General features: G+C 34.3%; 4 protein-coding genes across 11 annotated transcripts; all 4 read left to right on the top strand.

The window, feature by feature from the left end:
* Window positions 1–506: 506 nt before the first annotated feature.
* Window positions 507–4,969, top strand: LOC128888360 (uncharacterized). Of its 3 annotated transcripts, none has more exons than XM_054145137.1 (9): window positions 507–565; window positions 787–1,029; window positions 1,114–1,197; window positions 1,660–1,968; window positions 2,416–2,514; window positions 3,013–3,255; window positions 3,340–3,396; window positions 3,762–4,222; window positions 4,675–4,969. In XM_054145137.1, the coding sequence occupies exons 1-8, from the start codon at window positions 550–552 to the stop codon at window positions 3,773–3,775; spliced, it is 1,065 nt and encodes a 354-aa protein (XP_054001112.1). In that variant the 5' UTR covers window positions 507–549; the 3' UTR covers window positions 3,776–4,222; window positions 4,675–4,969. The 3 variants fall into 3 exon arrangements, with proteins under 3 accessions (XP_054001112.1, XP_054001114.1, XP_054001113.1); XM_054145138.1 differs by having other exon boundaries at window positions 544–705; XM_054145139.1 differs by lacking the exon at window positions 1,114–1,197.
* Window positions 4,970–5,415: 446 nt separating this feature from the next.
* Window positions 5,416–8,828, top strand: LOC128888366 (single-stranded DNA-binding protein, mitochondrial). 2 transcript variants are annotated; one of them, XM_054145150.1, is made up of 5 exons: window positions 5,497–5,552; window positions 5,636–5,720; window positions 7,093–7,229; window positions 7,691–7,810; window positions 8,137–8,828. In XM_054145150.1, the coding sequence occupies exons 3-5, from the start codon at window positions 7,169–7,171 to the stop codon at window positions 8,337–8,339; spliced, it is 384 nt and encodes a 127-aa protein (XP_054001125.1). In that variant the 5' UTR covers window positions 5,497–5,552; window positions 5,636–5,720; window positions 7,093–7,168; the 3' UTR covers window positions 8,340–8,828. The 2 variants fall into 2 exon arrangements, with proteins under 2 accessions (XP_054001124.1, XP_054001125.1); XM_054145149.1 differs by lacking the exon at window positions 7,093–7,229 and having other exon boundaries at window positions 5,416–5,552.
* A 1,061-nt stretch (window positions 8,829–9,889) lies between these two features.
* LOC128888362 (uncharacterized) lies at window positions 9,890–15,378 on the top strand. 4 transcript variants are annotated; one of them, XM_054145142.1, is made up of 6 exons: window positions 9,890–10,028; window positions 10,954–11,191; window positions 12,678–12,768; window positions 13,250–13,502; window positions 14,530–14,683; window positions 15,026–15,378. In XM_054145142.1, exons 1-6 carry the CDS (start codon window positions 9,975–9,977, stop codon window positions 15,223–15,225), a joined length of 990 nt encoding a protein of 329 aa, XP_054001117.1. In that variant the 5' UTR covers window positions 9,890–9,974; the 3' UTR covers window positions 15,226–15,378. The 4 variants fall into 4 exon arrangements, with proteins under 4 accessions (XP_054001117.1, XP_054001116.1, XP_054001118.1 ...); XM_054145141.1 differs by having other exon boundaries at window positions 13,250–13,514; XM_054145143.1 differs by having other exon boundaries at window positions 9,993–10,198; window positions 13,250–13,514.
* Window positions 15,379–15,518: 140 nt separating this feature from the next.
* LOC128888364 (THAP domain-containing protein 2-like) lies at window positions 15,519–17,334 on the top strand. Of its 2 annotated transcripts, none has more exons than XM_054145147.1 (5): window positions 15,519–15,985; window positions 16,107–16,272; window positions 16,354–16,372; window positions 16,455–16,724; window positions 16,894–17,334. In XM_054145147.1, exons 1-5 carry the CDS (start codon window positions 15,777–15,779, stop codon window positions 16,941–16,943), a joined length of 714 nt encoding a protein of 237 aa, XP_054001122.1. In that variant the 5' UTR covers window positions 15,519–15,776; the 3' UTR covers window positions 16,944–17,334. The 2 variants fall into 2 exon arrangements, with proteins under 2 accessions (XP_054001122.1, XP_054001121.1); XM_054145146.1 differs by having other exon boundaries at window positions 16,891–17,325.
* The last annotated feature ends 429 nt before the right edge of the window (window positions 17,335–17,763 follow it).

The raw sequence follows: 17,763 nt of genomic DNA, 5'->3' as shown, positions 1-17,763 counted from the left end.
GTCTTTTTTGCCCGCTACTTTTAAAACGTTTGTCTCTCCGGCTCTTCTTCTCAAACAATACGTTTCTAACCACACCGCTTTCGACAGTACTAACGTCTTCCCTGGTCGCCATTTGGGATAACGCAAGCGTTCTGTCATGGAATAGGAATCGTTTCACAACGCGTGATTCCAGTCAAGAGGTTATCCACATTCGACCTGGGACCATTTGAATTTGCTTGAGGTAACTGTTTAAGCTACAGGTTATCGTAGTTGAAGGATCGTTTTCGGTAGCAAGTATCACCAACGGTGTGACAAAGTTGCACTCGGTAATCGTCCGCGCACATAGTTATACTAGCTTAGGTTAAGGATCTAGTTAGACAATCGTGAATCGCATTCCGAAGATGCGAGACTTCGAATCACTTCGAATGCGGGCGATCCAAGCGTAGATGTAATATATTGAATACACATTTTTGGTTAATGAAAAGTTCGTAGGGAGCGCTAGTAGACACTACATACCCAGAACGTATTCAATGAAAAGCTGGGAACCACCAAATTATTGTGAATATCTCAATGTCGGCAGTGATCGGTAGTCGGTCATAATTTTTGAGTTAGGACTGTAAAACCCTGAAAATAATATTCTTTATCTCTTCACTTTACAAAAAAAAATACATTTCATTAAAAGATGAGATTCTGATTATTTATATACAATTAATATTTAATCTTAGTGTAAAAATTATAATTTAGTATAGTATAATATAGTGATGTAAGCTATTTCCATACTTTATGTATTTGCCTTTTTTGTTTTAGGAATTATGGGACCTAGGAGATGTAAGGTAAAAGGATGCAAATTCGAAGATGCTCGATTGAGAGAATTCCCTGGTTCGTTGAAAGATAAGGAACGCTGTCTAAAATGGATAGCAGCATGCTGTAATCCAGAAGTAACCCTAGAGAAAATAAAGAATGCCAAGATTTGTGATGCACATTTTGAGAAACGTTACAAATTGTCGACCCATTTGAGTAGGACAGCAGTACCGACTCTGTATTTGCCAGGTATGTGTACATTAAGAACAAGCTTGTAGTCAAACAGATACATTCATAGCTTACTTTATTATTTATAATTTCAATATTTTATAGAGCCTCTAGATATCCAATGTTCGGTCCAAGAAGAAATAGAAGTAATGGAGACGATAGAAATTGTAACTACAGAGACACACATTGGTAACCAAATGATCAAACATACATATTATAATCAAATAAAACTCAGTTTTTGTGTATAGCCTTTGCAAATTTAAAATCTAATTGATTAATATTATTCAAATCATGTGATATTAATAATTCATAAAGAGTCGAGGTTCATCCACATATAAACTTAATTATGTTGAATTTAAATTTTGAATCAATTGAATCGGATAAAAATTCGATAAGCTATGTCTTTCGCAAATTTGGAAAACGTAGTTTTGAGAAAAATACGTTTAAAGTTTTTAGTTATAAAAAGCCAAAGTTTTTATATTCATACGGCTGTATGAAGCTAATCTGACATTCCAGGGGCATACAGTAGACTTTCGCGGAAACATTCTCCATATGGTTAGGAAGATTTTTAAGCAAAAAGAAAAAGTCGATTTTTTAAACCTGCTAGACCAGACTCCCCCCCTTAAATTCCCTTTGTGATGAATGTTTCAGATACTCATGGACACAGGAGTGACAGGGAGGACACAACAGAGATCACACAGAAAACTGCAGAAGTCATGGAGGAAACTGCAGAGGTCACAGAGGAAACTGCAGAGGTCATGGAGGAAACTGCAGAGGTCACAGAGGAAACTGCAGATGTCAAAGAGGAAACTACAGAGGTCACAGAAGAAATTGCAGAGGTCACAGAGGAAACTGCAGAGGTCACAGAGGAAACTGCAGAGGTCACAGAGAAAATTGCAGAGGTTATAGAGGAAACTGTGGTACCCATTACTGCTGAAGAACTAATGGAAAGAGAAAAAGGTAGTAAAGCATATTGTAGCTTATAATAGAATTATTTTTCTATAAGTTGTCAAGGAATTCAGGGTAAATTCTAGGTTTGAAAATAAACAGCTATATATAAATCAGCTATAGAGTTTATTAAAGTACAAAGTTAGCAAACATTGTTTTACAAATTAAAACTTAAAGAAGTATCACACTATAGTGTCCTAGAAAATTAAATCATATTGTACAAGTAATATCATATTATAATATTAATTTTCATGTTTTTGATGCTTGTAAAATTATAAAGAAATCGCAAATTAAATAGATATTTAGACGATTAAAATAATTAATAAAATATTTTAATAAAAATAATTTGCTCAAAATAATTTCTTGCTGCAGAGTTTTGCAAACTAAGAAGAGCATCTCTTACTAAAAAAATGTAGTAATTTATGATATTCATCTATTTTATTTTTCTCTGTGATTTAGAATTAGCATTGCAGCGGTTCTGCACGACAAGAAGGGAGGACCTGCCTGGTGAGAAGAAGCAGAAATTATCATATAGCGCCATATACGAACTACGAAGACGTAAGACCACATTAAGAGAAAGGTTGCTCGTGACGTGGGTTTGCGGAACGTATTGAAAGATAGCTAGAAGTTATTCGAAACTTTGATAAGTCACATGTCGAAAAATGGGACAAAATAAGTTTAATAGAAAATACTTAATGAATGATAAAATATTAGTACTTTCATTGCAGAAGCAAAATCCACACACATATTAAAACATATTTAGTGAAAATTTTGATAGGTAGCGCTAGTAGACATCGCAACTATATACGTAGCGAATCAGTGAACACCATCAGGGAATCCCCTAATCACCATTCTTAAATCAAGTTAAATGCTAAATACAATATTTCTTTTCTTCTTTTTTTTTTTAACAAAAAAGAAATACATTTCATTAGAAAATAAATTTCTGTTAATTTATTTACAATTAATATTTAATCTCCACATACAAATTATAGCGTAGGATAGTGTAACTTGTTAGTACAAGTCATACTTCATATATTTTTCTCTTTTTTTTTTTAGAAAATAGACCACCTTCGAAGTGTAAGGTAAAAGGATGCGAATTCGAAGATCGGCGAATGAGAGAATTCCCTAGTGCTACAAAAGATAGGGAACGCCGCCTGAAATGGATAGCGGCATGCGGTGACCCAGATTTGATTACAAGTATACCAAAGAGTGCAAAGATTTGTGATCTTCATTTTGAAGACCGTTATAAATTGTCAACCCATTTGAGTAGAACAGCAGTACCCACTCTGTATTTGCCAAGTATGTATATGTTAAGAATAAGCTTGTAGTGAAAGAGGTACATTCGTAGCTTACTTTATTATTTATAATTTTAATATTTTATAGAGTCTATAAACGTACAGTGTTTAGCACAACACAGTGTGACTACGGAGAAACATACTGGTAAGAAAATGTTTAAACATACATATTAAAATGAAACAATTTTAAAATCTAATTTCTTGGAACGAGTAACACACAAGATCGAATAAATAGTAACGCACGCACCACAATACGACTCGAACTGTCTCACATTCCCCTAAGCATCGCATACACAAATGCATACATATTTCTCAGGCATTCTTATATTGTTGTTGAATATAGTGCCTGCTAAAGACGAGATATCATGTCACCCGTACTCAATGTATTAAATATAAACACAATCTGTGGGATGAATTTAGAGAATGACCTAACATTATCTATCGTACTAATGCCGAATTTGTAATCCGTTTCTTAGTATAGCCTCTATTCAACCGTTCGATCTGTTGCAGCAAAGTTGAGCTAGACATAGCCAAGGAAGTTTCACTCCAGATCTCAACGCAGTTTACAAAGACTGTTTCTCGTTTCGCACTCTTCGTTGACTATCCTAGGACAACAGCATGTACTACTCGGCGCGGCTTAAGTCGAACTCGTCAGACAATGAGAAACGGCATACTATACCGGCTATCAAGGTGTCTAGAAAAAAAGTACGGGCGTCAATGACCAACGCAGTTTTCAACGCATTCACGTCGCATCATAGCTTAAGTAACACGCTCGTCATACGAAAATAGTCCTACAGCTGATGATGAATTCAATCGGCTTAATAAAAATATGACACACCGGTCATCATCGCGTACAATGTAAACTTATCTTACGAAGAAAAAACATCCTTCACTGACCTAATCTACCTGTAAACAACAAAAGAAAGGATCGACGTCGCTAACATTTACGAAAAATTCCACGCTACTTGTAGGTGAGTAATATGGTGGCATCTTCCCGTAACTCGTCGCTAGAGCCATACGTTTCCCATCAAAGAGATTATATAGATAGAGTAAAGGAATCACACATGTTCGAATTTGTTTTTTTATCAGCTACAAGAATACATTATTGAAAATACTTCGTTCCACTTAAAAAAAACATTGACAAACTTGCTAATAAGTTTTTTGCCTGTCATAGTATGTCCCCTCCAAACTAAACACTTTCCTCTGGAGACATACCTTTGTATCATTAAAAACAACAGATATTTTAGGTATTTTACAGATGTATAGTATGTTGACCAGTGGACAATTTATATTAATGTATGTGTCTCTGTAGGGTGTAACAAAGTACTCATTTTATTCTGTACTACAGGGACATACATAATAATATAAATTTACTAATACATGGTTCAAAGAAATTTGATTAATGTAGAACAACTAATTACAGATTTGGGAGTCTTTATAACCTCATCAAGAATGTCATCTTCACTTAGAGAACATTGTTGAAGGATTATAATTTATAATGTTGCATATTTCTACAAATGAAAGAATGAAATACATTACACATCAATGATGCATTATAGATGTATATATAAATTTAATAGATAAGTTGTATAATAGCTTATTGGAAGTGCAATGTATAATAATGTATAATTTCTCTGTAAGTCATGTAACTTAAGCAAATGGACCTGTGTGGACCTACACTGGTTCGAAGCCTTTAATAAACATTTATTTAAAATTAAGTTCGAATCGTTTATCCGTAGATGAGTTAAAAAACGTACGCCAACTAAATAAAATGATAATACTTCATTTAAACAACAATTTTGTTTACTAGTAGATTGTTAACATCGATTATTATTGAAGCATTAAATTAAATTCAAATTAATTTTAATGGATTTAGCTGAAAAATAGCGTTATTTGACCTTGATGTTCTTTCTTGAGAAAAATCGTAACCCAACCTAACCTTCTATACTTTGAGTTTGACCACCACCAGTACAACTGGTCCAGTTGTAATCATTTCTTCTTATTTAAATTATCCGCCTTTTTGGGCTGAAGGTGTATGCGCATTTAGAATCGGGATTAGAAAAAGTGAGAGTTTCGTTTCTAGAGAAGTATTCTGTAATTTTGAATCGCATTCATTTATGAGAGCACGCGAGGCACTAACACAGTTATCAATACCGGTTGTACATGGTTGTACACAGTTGTACAATTGCACGTGGTGTAGCGTGTAGTTTCTAGTCAGTAATTTTTGAACGAAACTAGTGAACATTTATTGTTTTGGTTAATAATTTTTTCTATACAGATTAACGAAAAATGTTTCGACGGGTATGTTAAATTGAAGATCATCTGAAATAAAGCTTGTCAATTACGTACTTGTGTATTATTCAAGCGTTTCTTTTCATTTTTAGGTTCTGCCGAAGATAATACAGAGTATGTCAGAAGTTCAGAATATGCGAATGTGTACTAATATGAAAGAGACGAAAATAGAAAAAAGTAAGTGAAATATTTATTTATTTCCAGCATTATTGAGTAATATTTAATAAATAAAAGTTTGTACAAATATTATTATAAAATGACTTATATTTTAAGTATATAAGTTGAACATATTATGTTTTATGATACCATAAATGCTCTTTTGTACAATAAGCACGAGCAACTGTTTTCTTATGAGCCGTACTCTGTAAAAGCTAGCTTACAAAATATCTCCTATATAGCAAACTGAAAGGAAAGCCTGGCATATGAAATATCTCATTTCAATGATTTCTCATACATACTAAAAACAATGAAAATAATTTGATCTATTTGTTACGTTACTAAAGTAACAAAGATTTGTGTGAGCTTATGACAAAAGATTTGTGAAATAAATGAATGTTAATATACGGAAAGAATAGAGAACAATATGCGTTCACAAAGTTTTTAGGAGCACATCAAAATATATGGGCCCTGAATGCATGTATTTCTACTACTATGTCCACTGGCATCTACATTTTTCATCGATGCTATTCCATGACTATTGTACAACACAAATCACATAATTTTATTACCTTGATTATATTTTGTGTTAAAGAATTACTTAGAGACTTTATTGCTTTGACCAATTTGATTTATAAATGTCTGTAAACAGATGGCATATTTTGATAAATTGTATTTTTTCAATAATTTTCAAAGTTATCTTAGCATGTTCATAGTCTATGATCCGTGTATGGACCACAGTATTATTGAAAGGCAGGATATTGAATATACTAAGTTTTTAAAATGAATATAATCTATCTTCATTTATCTTTTAGTAAATACAGTGACAAATTGATTAAATACCACAATGTATATTTTTGTCATTGTGAAAAATAAAAATATAATAGAAAACTGTATTTAATCCATTTGCTAGAGAAAGTATTTAACTCTTTTCAACAAATGGGATGCAACAAGTTGTATCATAGTGCATCGTTCTCATTAGAACCACGTATCACCAAATATGGAATAATCAGTACACATAATTATATAGACAACTTTTTTATAACATGTATTTTCTAATTTTAATATATTAAAAGCCATGGAAATCATTGATAGTTAGTCAATGATCAATTATCATAGCAGAACCATTCTTCTTCTTTTACATTGTTTTGTCTTTCGATTAGATAGACAATCGAAATAAATTTCTTGAATATTATTTTATATAAAAGATCATATGTTAAATATTAATAATGATTTATATTAATTATAAAATAACACTGGAGAATGTATAGTGGTGCAATATTTAGCTTGAACATTTTCTTGTATTGTACTTTTATTTCCAATCGCAAGCAAATATTTTGTGGTATTTGATGAATTTGCTTCTGTAGTAAAAAAAATAAATAAAAACTTATAGGGTTCCATTTAAAACTTCGAAGACTGACTTATATGCAGCTGTTGTGTATTCTGCACAAGTAAATCAAATCTATAACATGCATTGGACCATGCATTTCGTGGCACATGTAAATGCTAATATAATAACAAGTAGTAAAGGTAAAGTATTTTTACTGTAAAATATATATTGCTTTATTTAATTTTTCAAGCTTCATACTTATGGTATATTTTTTACCTTATAAAAGATAAATAGTTTACCCTATAAAAGAGTCAATGATAACAGTGTTCTTTATTCTGAAAAGTAAAGTTGAACACAGGTTTGCATTGTTGATTTTAATGCTGATTTGAAAAAATTGAGGTGACTTTGAAGATTTTAGAAAAAAGCAATTTGAGTAAAAATTATTGTAACGAGATTAGAAGATTTTCTAAACCAAATTATCTAAAAAAGAAGTTAATATTCATTAGCGTTCAAAATAATCGAGGTACTCATCTATGCGATTCACTTGAAATATTCCACTTACCTCGTATAATAAAGGTCTCCATTTTAACTTCAATGATGAAGAATTTGTGTAAATTAAACTGATGAAAGCAATTAATATTACGAACTATTCAATTTATAGCAGTGAACCATATAACACTGTTGGGAAGAGTAGGGAACGACCCACAAACGAGAGGTTCCACAGAACATCCTGTTGTTATATTTTCTGTTGCCACACATACTAATTATAAATATTTGAATGGTAAGTTAAACCAAGTAATTTTCTAATATACATTGTGTTAAAAAGACTATGAAACTTTTAATTTATTTTAAATTGGTTGCTGGTAACTTTCACATATTTTCTGCTGTGAAAAAGTTTTTGGTGATAATTATTGTTTACTCTATAGTTTGAAAAATACAGTAGTATATTTAACAACAATTATCATTTATTTAAAAAGAGATTTTCAAGTTAAAGACTACAAGATATTGAAATTTCAGAATTTTAAGGTGAAGCGTAAATTTTATGCTTCAATTCAAATTCTCAACATTACTGTACTCGTAAAATGTAATAAATTTAAAAAATTGCAGGAGATTTTATACAACGAACGGAGTGGCATAGAATATGTGTTTTCAAACCGCAACTTCGTGATACCGTGTCTAAGTATCTTAGGAAAGGTCAAAGAGTATTGGTCACCGGAAAAGTGAGTTATGGTGAATTTAAAGATGAAGAAGGTCAAACAAAACCCAGCACAGCGGTCATTGCAGACGATGTGGTATTTTTCCAAACGTAACAAACACAATTATCTTCATAGGTTAGTTTTACAAACACACCTGATTTTCTAAAAAATATTTTTATGAATAGTATGGTAATAAAATTAATTATCAAAAATACATGCTTTTATTCCTTAATTTTTCCTTGAAAAGATTCGGAGACAGTTCGTACATTTTACTGCTTTGTCAGTTTGAAGTGTTCGATTGTTCATATCTTTATATGTAGTAGAACCTGTGTTATGTGAATTAATTAAGGGACAAAAGTGTTCAGATAAGAAAATTTTTGTATGTATAATAAACAACGAAAGATTAGCACTCAGTTTTACCTAATACTTAAGACAAATTTAAATAAAACTAATACAAGTGATTGTAGGTAACATTATAGAAATACATTGGTAATTTCAATCTTGTAATATATTTCTATATATCGTTTAAAAGTATAAATTTTGCTCTACATTTTGATAATGAATATCGTCTGTTTTCTATTAATAAATGTATGCTTTATTCTGTACTGAGTTACGATATTTTAAAGTTAACAGCTAAAAACAAAATTACTTTTGCACCCACGTGATGGAATTTATATTACATATACCTATAAGAATAAAAGCCCTGATTCATTGACATATCAACGCCCAGGCTATACTATTGAACCTATTTGCTGTTACTTTTCCCTTGTTGACTATTTACCTCTTGGCCTTTATGCAGAGCAAGAAGAAGAATGAATTTTGCACTAATTCTACGACTTTTTGTATTCCGGATTTTTTGTTTGTATTGCCAAATATGTTAAGAATAAATTAAATACATGTTTGAAAGAAAACTTTGTTCTCTTCATTCGAAAAATCCCTTAAATTTCAGGCGTATTTTAGAACGGGGCGTAATAATTAGATATCTATGCTGTGATATGAAACAGAAAACAAAAAACGAAAGGAAATTTAAAAAATCTGAATTTTAGAACATTTTTTTGTTAATTTTCCAACAGTTTGAAAAAATGGAGCTGCCCCCTTATTGCGCCATGAAATAAAATAATTTGTGAAAAAAAAAATACAGGGTGTCCCAAAAAATGTAACACCTTGAAAGGGGTGATTCGGGAGGTGATTTCAAACAACTTTTTCCTTAGCGAAAATGTTGTACGAGGCTTCGTTGAGTAGATATTAACAAATAAACGGTGACCAATCAGAGCGCGCGTATACCGTAGGAGCGACCGCGGTAGGCGTAGACTACGCACTAAGGAACCACCCACCGCCGGCATACGCGCGCTCTGATTGGTCGGAGTTTTCTGTTAATATCTCCTTAACAAACTCTTGGACAACATTTTCGCTAAGGATAAAATTGTTTCAAATCACCTCCCGAACCACCCCTTTCAAGGTGTTATAACATTTTTGGGACACCCTTTATAACGTACGAATCCTGACAATCATAAAATTAAAAATACACGGATTAAAACACGGATCCATTAATTACCCGTGTATCCGGGTATTTCGATACACGTGAAGTAGGGATCTCTAATTTCAACCCTCGCCAACGACGCCCCGGGGCACGTGCCCTCACCTACCCCCCCGATCGCTACGCCTCTGAGGCGCGCGTACCTACAGTAGTACACGCGAAATTTTCTCCTGCCCGCTCAATACGACAACGCGTGCGCTTTTCTTACAGGGATGCCAGTAGCCACCCTGATGGTACATCGCAGAAGGGTATGCCATCGCTCAGCGGTGAGAGTTTACTTTTGACTGTTATCGTTGCATGCTTTGTGCTCGAAAGCATGTAATACAATACGAATTACGGTATTTTTTATAATTTACCAACGTTTGTGACAGAAGATACTAAATGTTCGAGTGTTAGCCACGAATTGCAAAACAAGGGAATGGAGTATAGACGAAGTGTAACAAATTCTTAAGTATTACATATTGTTATTTATTTAGACGATGAAAATAATTTGTTTCGTACCGTGAATTTAGTTCACTTAAATGAACGTTTCCGTTTCTTCTTTGATTTTTTTTTGTTTTTTGGAAAGGTTATCAAACGAATAAGTACGAGAAAGGGTTCTTAAACCGATTTGAACATGCCACACGACGATCGATAACTCTCTAAAAAAGAACAAACTCTACAATGTTTCAACCTTCCTATCTTTACTATACGAAAAGCGACAGAAAGGAATTTGATTATTTATTTTAATTTAATTTTCTCTTTCTTTAGTGTTTGAAGAATTATGAAGAAAATCGTAGATACTGCAATTGTTGAATTGTATGTATATTAAGAAAATTTTTTGAATTTCTTTGCTATAATTTCGAATTTCAAAAAATTGCGGAAGGTTTTAAAATGAAAATTTTCCATCGAAGTTATTAAATGTCCATCTTTACAGTTTTACACATAAAATACTTTTTTTTTATGATTAGACTTATTTTTATGATTATATATATTTTCGACAGTTTTTGCAACGGATTTTTTGTATCGACTAAATTTTTGCTATTTAAAATAAACGAAGGCATGCTATGATTAATCCTATTATTCTGTTATTCCTTCCTATTATTCCTAATATTAACGCGTTACAAACGTGGACCGCTAAGGGATAACATATACATATAAAAACAAAAAATACCAATTATTAATTTGTTGCTCTGCCAATTTAAATTCTAGATGAGAAGTTTCGATTTAATCATGAATAATTCGGGTTGCGCATCATGTATACTCGAACCTCCGCCCGACATTCTTCACATACCACCACCACCCTTCCCGGCTATTCTGCAGCAAAGTTCCGACTTTTATCCACGCACGGATCTACTGTCGTTTCCACCGCATCTCAACGACAGCCCATGCAAGCATTTCTGCGATCGTCGTTCCGAAGGAGTGCAGTACATAGAGATGCCACAGCAAGGTCTATTTTCCAAATTTATACGTTACATTATATTACTTCGAACGCCATCTTTCAGACTCATACCAAATTGTAAAGTCTAAAGAAAATAAACAACTAACTAACTACGTTACATTAACCCTTTGCGCACGGGTGGCGCCCCTAGGGCGATATATGTAATTTAAAAGTGATTTCGTGAACGTACAAATTCAAATTCACTTACATCAGGATACAACTAATTATTAATTGAAATAATAATACATCGAGTCATGAAGTCATATTCGTAGATGTTTTTCTTCGAAGTAGAGTTTTTGGCTTCACAGAAATTTATTATAGAACAAAATCTATAGAAAATATTCTATTTTTAAGATTCTATAGAAAAATGTCTCGAGCGCAACGGGTTAAGGGAGCAAAACACTGTAAAATTTAAAAGAAAATCGATTATTTACACATTTCAAGAATGTTGTGTAGAAATTTAAAGAAGCAATTTCTATAATTGCTAAAGTTACTGCCTTGATTATGGAGCAGTGTTAAACACTCACTTGTTTTACACATAGGAATTCTAACAAATGAAATGAAACCAATAAGTCTATCCATCCCGTCAGTTCTCAGTCTCCGTTATTGTTTTTCTTTCAGTGTTCATTTTTTACACATAGGAAAAACTGACAGTTCCACTGAAACTGAAACGGCGTGTCGTACGACGTGTCGTAAGACAGATCGTATCGTGTATGGGGGCCATAAAAGGACCTTTAGTGGCTAGAACAACATAGTAACTTTTACAATATCTAAAACATGTTAATTTGAAACATAATCTAAAATATATTTTATACAGGGTATCCTCAAAATGTTGTAACACCTTGAAAGGTGTCGTTTGGGAGGTGATTTGAAACAACTTTTTCCTTAGCAAAAATGTTGTCCGAGGCTTCGTTGAGAAGATACTAACGGAAAACCCCAACCAATCAGAGCGCGCGTATGCCGGTTGAGCGTAGTCTACGCGCTAGGTGGCTGCGCTCATACGCTACCGCGGCCGCTCCAACGGTATACGCGTGCTCTGATTGGTCACCGTTTATTTGTTAATATCTCCTTAACGAAGCATCGGACAATATTTTCGCCAAGGAAAAAGTTGTTTCAAATCACCTCCCGAACCACCCCTTTCAAGATGTTACAACATTTTTTGGACACCCTGTATATGCAAAATTTGAACTCGATTCGAAATGCGGTTTTTGAAATATCACGTTAGCATATTCGAAAAGCCGAATTTAGAAACAGCGACAAAGGCAATTCTGACATTTCTTACATATAACTTAGTAGAAACATTTTGAAGTTTTCGAGTAACAAAAAAAAAATATATTATTTAACTCCAAAAAAAGTTTGTAATCCCCTTTAGCTATTTATTAAATTAATCCAAAATAATTTATTTATTCTATTTTCAGTAACTAACAATGAATTTCCGTTCATTTTGATTGGAATATTAAATTTAACGTAACAATGTTTATTATAATAATTGTAGGCGACACGTGGCTGCCAGTGTTAATATCATCCTGCGTCGGTGTGATTTTCATAGGCATAATACTAGCGACGTTACTCTTGAAATGCAAATTGTGAGTATAATTATGATTCTTGTTTTTTTTTTGTAGGTAGGAAATTTTACCTTTATAATCTGCAGAGTCGTACCTCCTTACAGTGTTAATAATATTTTAGTAAATGTTATATAATATACCTATTACAATTAATAAAGTATTTCGTACTAAGTGTTCAAATACTTTCGTTAGTTACTGTACGTTCCATTCGTTCGATTTTACTAATGCTAAAATGAGAAAGCACGTTATTTTCTATCATTCCCTAAAGTACAACACCCGTGCTCGAGCGATCACTTTATAGTTGGCCGCTATACCGAACCCCCTGTTTTATTTACGGGCTCCCTCTCGTCACGCTCGAGAACAAAGTCAAGTCGAATAGCATACTTGTTTCGAAATAAGCAACTCGCCGGTCCCGACCGAGTTGCTTATCTCGAGACAATACCGTCTTAAGAAAGAGGATAAAATCCTCGGAGTCACGAAATAACCGATTATTATTTTCTAGTAATAGAAGTGGTAAGAACGGTGTGATTTCCATGCCGAACACAGCATCCGGTATGCAAACGAAAAATGGAAGGATTCAAAACGAAGCTGTTCTGTACCCTTGCGCAACCGACAACATGCAAGATAGTCGTGTTATGTGGGCTACTCTAACGCCACGCGGAACTACCAGACACTATTTAGAGGAGCATACATATGAAACGATCGGCGGTGGACAATTCCACAAGCGTGCCTGTTCAACTACGCCAACTGAACATGTAAAACTTAAGGCAATTTACTGATATTACGTTTGTATATCCAGTACTATTCTTATGCGTTATCAATCTACGAAATTTAAAATGTTGTTTCACGAATTTTTATGGAGGAATTGGTAATTCATTAATTGTTTCCTTTGTCTAAATCAGCGATGGCTAACCTATGGCACGCGTACCCATGGTGCGTGCCATGGTATCCCATTCATTCATTCATTCATTTAAAGTGTGTAACTTATTATAGAAAGTTATTGCACTACTGCTTATTTATTACTAGCTTATTTCCATTCTTCTTATCATTGTCTTACATGACTTTTGCATTGTTTTAATACGGTGTTTGCAGTATCTCTTACTTCTCGTCTAATTGGGGTCCGCTGTCCCCCCTCTAGCTTGGGTATATAATCCTAATCGAATGTATCGTAGTAGATCAATGAATTGCCAACTTCACATAGAATTATATAGGGTCATTAATTTGTTTTCTGTTACAAAGAAAATCACTAGCTTTTGGTATAGAATGGACCATTAAAGGGGGTTCCCGCCTAGAGGCGTGGTTTTTAGGTAATTTTTAGGATTTTTTGAGGAGAAAACTCTACTAAAAAGAAGCAAACGGAAATTCCAATTGAGCATTCGTGAGCAAACGATGAGCAAACGTATGCAAAAAGAAAATTTTGAGTTTTTCAAAAATGGGGCCCCCTCCCCATTCCAGCTTTACACTGCTTCTTTCATTTGCAGCTGTTAACCGTGTGCCACCAGTACAATGGATTATTCGGGTAACATTAATAAAAAGAATTTGTTTCATGTTAATTCAACATGTATAAATTCTTATACAACATTGTTGTATACTACCTTTAGAAAAAAATCGTACAAATCACTTGTTTTACAGTTTTTATGGGACGCTAGTGACTTTCTCCTGTAAATGAGGAACGAATTAACGACACTTGTCTAATAACGTTATTGCTTAACTAATTGAGCATTCCCCGCGTAAAATACGCGAACGTCTAAAATATCTGAAGACAGGTCATCGTTTTTTCAGACTTATGCGGATCCGCCAATTACGAGCCCGATTCAAAATCGGCCGAAGGACGATGAAGCGTTTGATAACACGGCGTTTGTAGATTACGAAGAGCCGCTATCAATAAAGACTGACTACTATCAACTCAATGATGCTTTGGAACCAAACGATTTAGGCAATATTTTATTCTCTGAACTTATTATATTCTAAGAGGGGCGGACCATTATAAGGACCACTAAAATTGTAAAAAGTTTCAAATGTACTGTAAAATGTACCTAAAATATTCTCAAAGTTAGAAAAACCTTACGTAAATTCTTCTATAAAAAAAAATACAAACCAATCTTATTCCTAAAATTGACTTGAACTATTTCACCAACGAATCTTCTCTCTGCACACGAGTACAGCAAAAAAAATATTCCGAGAAACACTTAATACTTGGCCTCCTAATGTGGTTTCCCCCTTAATAGATCGATTTTAGTTGCGAATACTTTTCAATTCCGCTTTATTTTATTTGCAGGTATACTTTCAATACAACAGAGAGGAACGTTACGTCCACGCGTCAGTTCGCCAACAAGAATCGAACATCCAAACTTACCACCGCTTAATCTTCATCCGCATAAACGTTCCTTTCGTAAAGGTTCAGCTACGCTACAGGCATCCGATACATTGCTTAGACGCAGTAGTATTACATCGTCCACGTACATTCCTACTATATAAACAGATCATCCGATTCCTGTTATATTCAAACCCTTACGCAATAAGAATCATAAACTACACTACGTTTTCAATCTGTTGTCTTTACACTCACTTTCTCTAAGTACATAATAATTGTGTATAAGTTAAATAAAGCGACATAGTTATTGAAACGTATATGTAAATTACATACAGGGTGTTAATGAAAATGTGAAATGAAATTCAAAAATACTTTACACATAAAGAAGTAACATCACGAAGGGATATAGTCACGGGCAGGGTTGGCACATGTTGAGCGACAGCAACCGCGGTAAGCCTGTCGACACGTTTACTGCCAGACTAAACTTGTGAAAAATATGAGCCTAACACTTCATTTCTATACAAAACTAAAAATTATTTACATTGAATTTAAATTTCTACTTATCATTGCGACGTTCGAAGTAGTTAATATTCGGTCCATCTTATATTTACTACCTTTCTCCTCTGTGTGTATGTGTGCAGTCGTGTTTGATATGTATGCATAAACATATGTTGGAGATAGTCCGACATCTGCATCGGGTCTAGTCTATGGTTAAATGCGTTCCCCGGTTTCTGATAAGACTATATACAAAAACCAAATATATTTATTGTTAGAAGTGTACGGATGCGTTTGGAGGGGTTATTGCATCCGTGAAAAAAACAGTTATCTTTTGAAAATGCCTACGTGTCCCGTTAAATATTGCCATTTTAATTTGAAAAAAAAATGTGCAGGAATTGGTAATGATAAAAATATAACATTCCACAGGTAAGTGAATAAGGTAGTATACTGCAGTTACGCACATGTGAAACTCATTAATTACAAATTAATAACTGCAATACAACAATTAAACATTTCATTGTTTTAATTATATATTTTATTGCCACAGGATCCCTAAAGACAGTAATCGAAGGAAGCAGTGGATCATAAATCTTAGTCTAGATGAGAAATGTGTTACAGACAACACATTGATTTGTTCACAACATTTTTGCACAGAAATGTTTGATCGTACCTCAGTAAGTTGCGTTAGACTTCGACCAAATGCTGTGCCCAAGGTAAATTACATATTTATTCAGAGGAGATATGTGTTAATTAATGTGCTGTATATGTAATCAATAAATTTACGAAATTTACAGTACAATGCAGAAATATCTAGTAAGTTTTAAAAAATTCTTTACTTTTTCATACCTTTTTCTTTTTAACATTATTGTACTATATACTGTTCGTTTCTTTCTAGAAGCAACTGAAGCTCCAGTTGATGGGAAAGATTTGTGCAACAGAAGCACAAGCATCACACCCTTCACACCCATCCAAATTGTAAATTCCCCTATCAAAACACAATTCAGAAGGGTAATTGAACAGCAACGGACCAAGTATTGCAAAAAGATTAAAGTTTTACAGCAAAGTTGTAGGCGAAAGGACAAACGCATTGCACACTTGCAGGACATAATAAAGGAACTTCGCAACAAGAGATTTATCGACGAAGAACAAATACTCAATAGTCTTGGTATGTATTATGGCGAATTGTTTAAACAGAGCATTAATTAAGGAAGAAGGAAATTTTCTCCGGAGTTACGAACCTCCGCTTTAACGTTACATTATTATTCTCCGCGTGCCTATTGGTATGTGCGTGAATCGTTTGATAGCTGCTTATTGCATGTCCCTAACATTAGTAGGTGATACAGCACGATCAATGGGGAACCAGGTTTCAGTAAAAAGACGTTAAAACACGGACATAGAAATATAGGGACCGGGTATTTGCCGACAAAGGACGTGGTGCGATATGGAGCCAACGGGGGAGGCCCGTCAGTCATGATACATTACTCTTTTACAGCGGGAAGTTTAAATAAGACTATAATTGAAAATATGGTTACATGTTTAAAAATAAATTTTTAGAATTTCAACACTTTGAATATTTAAACAAAACAAAACAAAATAACAAAAATGAAACAATGAGATATTTATTCGTTGTATTGTGGTTATTAATTTTTAATGAAATTTCAAAATGAAAATGCTAATCCTTTACCTTTTCCTAAGGCTTTTTTTCTTTTTTTTTCTCGCCCCTTGATTTGATATCAAGGGGAATACCCACTAAAACCTCACGGTGGCCGGCCACGGCGCATTGGGGAGGGGCACCGGAATCTCTTACGAACGCTACCGGTGCGTACCCCCCCCCCCCGCGTCTCTCCCCCCCAACGAAGGGACGAGTGCCATCTCCGGTGAGAAGTGAATACCTCCCCACCTGACCGCGGGTGCCACAGCCCGCGGTCTCGCCTGTCCCTTTTAGTCGCCTCTTACGACAAGCAGGGATTACTGTGGGCGTATTCTGTTCCCCGACCCACAGGGAAATATGCCGCTATAGGGCCAACGGCCCCCCGCGGCGCAAGCGCCAGGCATGTTCCAAAGGAGCGGGGGGGGGGGGGTGACGAACCCTGTGGCACGCGGGCGACCCCTCCGTCCCCACCTTGTGCAGGTACTCACCGAAACAACCATGTCCGGTGAGCACCTGCGTGCTTTTCCTAAGGCTGGGTTCACTGGTTGGATAG

The sequence above is a fragment of the Hylaeus anthracinus genome, unplaced genomic scaffold, assembly GCF_026225885.1.
Source record: "Hylaeus anthracinus isolate JK02 unplaced genomic scaffold, UHH_iyHylAnth1.0_haploid 11994, whole genome shotgun sequence".
Taxonomy (NCBI): domain Eukaryota; kingdom Metazoa; phylum Arthropoda; class Insecta; order Hymenoptera; family Colletidae; genus Hylaeus; species Hylaeus anthracinus.
This window is presented reverse-complemented; position numbering and strand designations above follow the sequence as displayed.